General features: G+C 42.7%; 1 protein-coding gene across 1 annotated transcript in view; it reads left to right on the top strand.

The window, feature by feature from the left end:
- The window catches only part of Rnf38 (ring finger protein 38), a 39,603-nt gene extending 34,562 nt beyond the window's left edge, over positions 1–5,041 (top strand). The window contains exon 12 of the mRNA XM_029533261.1: positions 1,688–5,041. Coding sequence (XP_029389121.1) covers positions 1,688–1,750 — 63 coding nt within the window. The 3' untranslated portion in view covers positions 1,751–5,041. The remainder of the gene's footprint in view (positions 1–1,687) is intronic.
- Positions 5,042–6,069: the final 1,028 nt, after the last annotated feature.

The raw sequence follows: 6,069 nt of genomic DNA, 5'->3' as shown, positions 1-6,069 counted from the left end.
GTGTGTGTGTGTGTGTGTGTGTGTGTGTGTGTGCGCGCGTGTGTGTGTGCGTGTGCGCGTGTGTGTTTAAAGAAGGTAATTGTTGCCATCAGCAGGGTGGCAGTTTCACACGGGCAGGGAGCAAGCACTCGTTTGTCCCTATTATCTGTGTGCTTGGACTCCAGACCTGTACTCCTGAAAAATCTTTTTTAATTAAATCAGAGTCAGGATGGGAACTTGCTGGGGCTTTTTTGCCAGAGATTTTTCTGGAGAATAAGCTTTTTAACTAAACTCTGATGAGTTCTTCTCCTGTGCATATAGAAAACCCCAAAGATTCAGATAGCAGTGGTCTGTCAGGATGGCTGCTGAGGCTCCTTGCCTTCCTTTTTAAGCATTTCTCTGCATAGTTTTAATTACATGAATAAGATATAAATAAAATGACAAAATAATTTAAATATTCAATTTTTGAGTTTTTTTAGTAGAATGTGCTCATCAGGCAACTTTATAGTCTAATAGGGAAATCAGTTAAGGTAGAATTGCTGTGCTGGTACATATCTGTGATCCTCCCACTCAAGGGGAAGCTAAGCCAGGAAAGTCTTGCCCTGAAGGCCATTCTAGACTACATAGTAAGTCCTGTCTACTAAATCCTGAAAATGAAGAGTCTGAACTTTGTAGAAAAACCAAACCAAAGCGTGGCTTGTGTGTGAGGGGTAGTACACAAGGGAGGGCCTGGTTATTGAAAAGTCATTCTGAAGCATGGAGGAGTTTATGCTTGATTCTGAAAAGCAAGGGAAAGGGTGCTACCTACCGCAACTGTGTTTTACAAACCTCCCTGGCCACAGTGTAGAGAATGATACAGGAAATACGTTCCTCAGAAAGGAATGGAATAGGTTGAGGGTGAGCCAGGCATACTGAGTAGTGACAAGCAGCCAAGAAGACTGACCTCTCTGATAGCCATCCATCATAATGTGAGAATTAGAGTGTTTGCTGAATAGTGGCCATAGCAGGTAAGACAGTTAAGTGATGCCTTTGTTAGGAGTCAGGGAAGGAGTAAGTGGGAGCCATGGATGATGGTATGACCTTACTCTGTTCATCTCAGCACTCAGGAAGCAGGGTGGGTGGGTCTCCTTGAGTTTGAGTTTGTCAGCCTGATGTACACAACAGAGACCTTGCAAACACTGAGAGTAGTGAAGATTGGAGCCAGGCTCTTGGCATGCACTTACAGTCCTAGCACTGTGAAGAGGCAGGGACAGGAGGAGGAGTGCTCAGTGCTCCATCCTAAAGACTAGAGGAGTGTGTATGACAACCTGGATTTAATGCCCAGCCCCATTATCCCCCCTCCAAAAAAACAAACAACAACAACAAGAAGAAAAAAAACCAGCCAAGATCTTGATTTTAAGTTGTTTTTTTCCAAACTAGTGATAGCAAGTCATGTTTATGAATTTAAACAAAGTCATTAAAAAGTTACTTGTGGGTTGTCTTGCTTTTTGTTTTGTTTTGAAGCAAGTTCTCACGTAGCTGAGGCTTACTTGACTCCTGATTCTCCTGCATCCGAGAGTTGGATTACGGCCTACACCACCATTCTGGTTTAGAATTTGTTTGTAAAGAACTAGAATGTAAAGACCATCTGGGAGGAACAGTAGAACTGGGTGCTTCACTGCATGAGACATGACTTCAGTGAGCAAGCGTCTTCCCTCTTGTCTTTCAGGGAAACCGTACCTGCCCAATTTGCAGAGCTGATGCTTCGGAAGTGCATCGGGATTCAGAGTGACCAGCCTAAGAGCACAGATTTAGTTTGGGTGTTCCTCATCACATGTATATATGGACTCTCCATTGAACTTAACCTGTGTGGCTTCCAGCCCTCCCTTTACCAAAAGGGTCAATGGACCTTTCTTTGCACTGTGTGACTTAATCAACTATAAAAGCTTACAATTAGTCTTCACAATTATGGGATTGTTATACTAACTGTGTGATTGGAACTCCAAAGACCTTTTCTTTAGCTTAATTTTGTGTGTGCACTAACATTCCCTGGTTTTTGTGTGATCATTCCGAGTGTTGCTGCAAGATTACAGTGGACGTGATCTTTTAGCATGTGCTTTTATAAAAAGTGGTAGCTCCAGATGATATAGCAATCTACCTTATATAGAGCCTTCAGAAACTGTGAGTGGGAGTGAGTGCAGCGTATGACTGCTGGTGATCAGTGAACCTGTGAGAGAGTGTATGCAACTACATGTGTGGGGGCATGGTAGCTACTGTGTGTGTGAGATCCTATATACCAGCATGTACCAAGAATGTGTGTGTAGTTTTAATTATGCTGCAATGTATAATCTGGTGTGTTATTTAAACAGCACTAGTACTGTACACTGGTTCTCCCTTGTGTTTGCTGTTGCACACTGATTGCTAAGGGTGCATCGATTCTAAGCATTGAGTACCCCACCCCTTCCCTCCCAGTGAATGGAATGAGGAAAGCCTTCTTCCTTTGCTTCAGGCAGCTGTCCCCATCTCCTCCTTGGTGATCCTGAGTGGGTCACTTAAGAGAAAAGTGTCAGATTCTCACTCCGTGACCTGGTTTTTTGTTTTTGTTTTTTGTTTTGTTTTGTTTTTGTAATTTTCAATTCTATTGTAAAAGAAACCTAAGTCTCCAACTTGCTGTTTCCAAAATGAAGGTGCAATATCATATACATCATTAGCAATATTAGCATTTCAATCAGTGATCTGAGTGTTAGTCGTTTTTCCTTTACATTTCTAGTAGCTTCCTTACAGAAAGGACCTGTGTTTTTATTCATGTGTAGATTTATGGTCTGTTCTGAAGATGTTTGAGTAATATATTTTTAAGAACACCACTGGTCCTGTAAGTCTTGCCTCCTTGACTTCTAGAGCAAAACCTGCTAACAACTCAGCCTGGTTTCTGGTTGTGTTCTTCACTCAGGCCTCCGTGAGCAACAATGGTTTCAGGAGAACTGTTTGTTTCTGTGTTAATTGAGTTGACACACTCCAGGCCTGAGACTGTCTGCCTGAAGCCTTGGTTTCAGGATGGATAGAGTGCTGTTACACTCATTTCTCAGGCCTGGTTTGCTTTGATGTCTTACTCTCTCTCTTTTAATTTATGTTAGAATGAGAAAAGCTTAATACAACAGGTGCCCAGAATACTTGCAGTGTAAATGAAGATTGGATTTTTGTATAAAAAGATAATGCTGTCAAACGGGAACTGACCTTTATTGAATCTGAAATGATACATAGCTGTGTGTGTGTATATATTTTTTAAAAATAGGTTCATTGAACATAAATCAGATTGTTTGAGGTCATTTTTCAGCAACATTGGATTCCTTTCTCCTCGGTGTGCTCAGCCTTCTCTGCAGCCTCTGTGAGCTGTCAGCACGTGTGCAGCCACACAGGCTGCAGCCTTCCACTCGCAGCCGCTGCCGACATCTGGCTGCCAACCTCACTCAGCTCACAGTGGGCACCAGGCCTGTTTTTACTCAGACAGGGACAGTGTTCACCTACTTGATACTGCCGTGTTTCTTACCCTCCCTTGAAGTTTCTCTAAGCTCATCACAGCCTAGAGTTCAGGAAAGTTAATCCACACAGAAGCACAATTTTGTCCTCTTCCAGACACTGTTGCCTCTACCTAGTTAGACAAATAGGATTTGACCTACATTCTGTTGCCCCTAGGTTTGTGTTAATGTCAGAAATACTTAAACAGTGGTAAATGCACATGTTACTTTTAAATCATTAGGATAACTCCTGTCTGATTCCTAATGAATAAAAGGTGTGTTAAATACCAAGATTATTGACATATATACTAATCAGCTCCAAATCACATACACTTTAATCTTTATTTTTTAATTTAAAGTAATCATGTTTAAAATGGTAAAAGTCCATCTTATATACTTTTGTATAGCTTCAAGAACTTTCTCCCTATATAGCTCTACCATGACACTGCCCCACTCAGTATTCATCCTGTTGATGCACACAGGTGAGCACTTTCCTAACTACTGCAGACATACTGACTGCCAAGGCACACTGTGCTCACGACTGGAAAGGTTTACCATGAAGTCCCTTTCCCGGTAGATTTTTCTTTTTTAAAAGGGGTGGTTGGCAATTTAGGAGGCATCTGGGTCTGTCCTGGTAAAGTCCTGTTGTGCAGGTGACTGCTGTCTCCTGGGATGTCGAGGCGGTGCAGACCTGCTCAGGGAGGCTTAGGCTGTCTTAGGTGCACACTTGCATATGGGCTCGATGGCCTCGGTGAGCATCTTTGTGGCTAGCAAATGAGGAAGTGCAGGTGTCTGTCAGCCATCACCACTTGGGGAGACGTAGCAGGCGGCAGAGGATGTGGGTGGCCTTCCTCCTAGGACTGATCAACGTCACCGTCCTAACTCAGCTGGGTATGATTTGATTTGGGGTTTTGTTTTGCTTTGTTTTCGTTTGGTTTTGAGTTTGGTTTGGTTTGGTTGGGGTTTTTTTGTTGTTGGTTTTTGTTTTTGTATGAATCATGATATTTTGTACTTTTAAAAACTCCATTTCCACAAAACAACTCAAAGCCTCCAAGTATCAAGATGTCCCGAATTTTATTTTTTTTTATTATTTTTTTTTTTTTTTAGCAGAATCTGAAATTAGATTTTGTACGCTCCCTGAAATGTAATTGTTAACATTCTTACATTTGGGCCCCTTCACATACCGTCTGCCTGCCTGCTTCTGAGAATATTTTCCCAGTATCTCCAGGCCTTCTTTAGTCTGTCCCACTGTGCATCTGCTTACCTCATGGCGCTGTTCGTTTCAGATTATGAAAGCTCACAGGTGTTTGTTGGAATCATTTCCTCAAATCATATTCCATTGTGTCAGTTAACATATAGAGTTTTAAATGTATGTATTATAAATACCTGTAACCAAAATCATTTGAAGGCTTGATAAATTTTTAACAAAGTTTGTACATTTTTTATGAAAGTTACTAGTAATGCTTTACTAAGTAGTGCAATGAATTTTTATTTTTAATCCCTGTGCCCAATTTTGGAGTTTGAGAGGGTTGTTGGTAATAAATGTATGATGTACACTTCAAACCTAAGTTGTGTTTCATGTAAGGTGTGTTTTTGGAATCTGTTTGCAGAGGGGTGGAGAGGAGGGACACAGCACAGAGACAGGCTGCACAGGGACAGGCGACAGTGAGATGTTGACCACCAGGCTTAATCTCTGACACTGTAAACAACCCAGACTCACAGAAGGAGCACTGGGACATGGAGTACTTGTTTCCTTAAAAGGAAGATAAGCATTCGGCGGGAAATGTAGCCACACACGGGTATGTGCATATCTAACAGAGCTACAAGTGTGGGAAACTAAATATACCATCATTGCCATCCCCCCCCCCCCCATGAACTGTAAAATACAGGAAACATCTCGGGTAACCGGAAAAGGAAGTATACATTTAGGCCAGTTTATATCCAAGTTAGTGTCAACAAGGCAAAAGGATCCTCTCCTTACTGTCCTACTCGATTGCATCATAGATCTCCTTTGACTCCAAACGTAAGCACTATGCTGACCTAGTTGCTTGAGCAGTAACTGAGTCTGGTATTGCATCAGCAAATTCATTCAGAAATCCTAATTATGAACCATTACCTGGAAAAGAGCTACTGTGAAAAGTCATCACGTCCTCAGCAAGTGTTCTTCCAGGGGAGAGTTGATAAAGCTGACCCTGTAAAGGCTTCATCCTTACCATTCTGTTCCGGACCCCCGGACTCCGACCAGCAGAGATGGGAAAAAACGACACACATGCCAAGGAAGGTTCCAAACAGATTTCTTTTTCCTCTCCCTCTCACAGTTTTCTCTAACCCTCTCCTGGCTCCAACTAACTCCAACTGCTTTCTTCAACTGCTTTCTCCAACTGAACTGTTTACAGCTTTTTCCCACAGCATTCTCCCTCCCTCCCTCTGGGGCACATCCTGTTTTTTTTTTCAGTCCTCTGAGCTCCTTCAAAACAACATTCTCTCCCCCACACACACATCCTGTTTTCATCAGTCCTCTGACCTAATCTCCCCCCCCCCCCCCCCCCCGCGCGCCCCCCGACCACACCGACCCCCCCCCCCACCGAGCCTGGAT

Source organism: Mus pahari, chromosome 22 (assembly GCF_900095145.1).
Source record: "Mus pahari chromosome 22, PAHARI_EIJ_v1.1, whole genome shotgun sequence".
NCBI lineage: Eukaryota > Metazoa > Chordata > Mammalia > Rodentia > Muridae > Mus > Mus pahari.
Note: the sequence above shows the minus strand (reverse complement) of the source record. Positions and strands in the feature narration are given on the sequence as shown.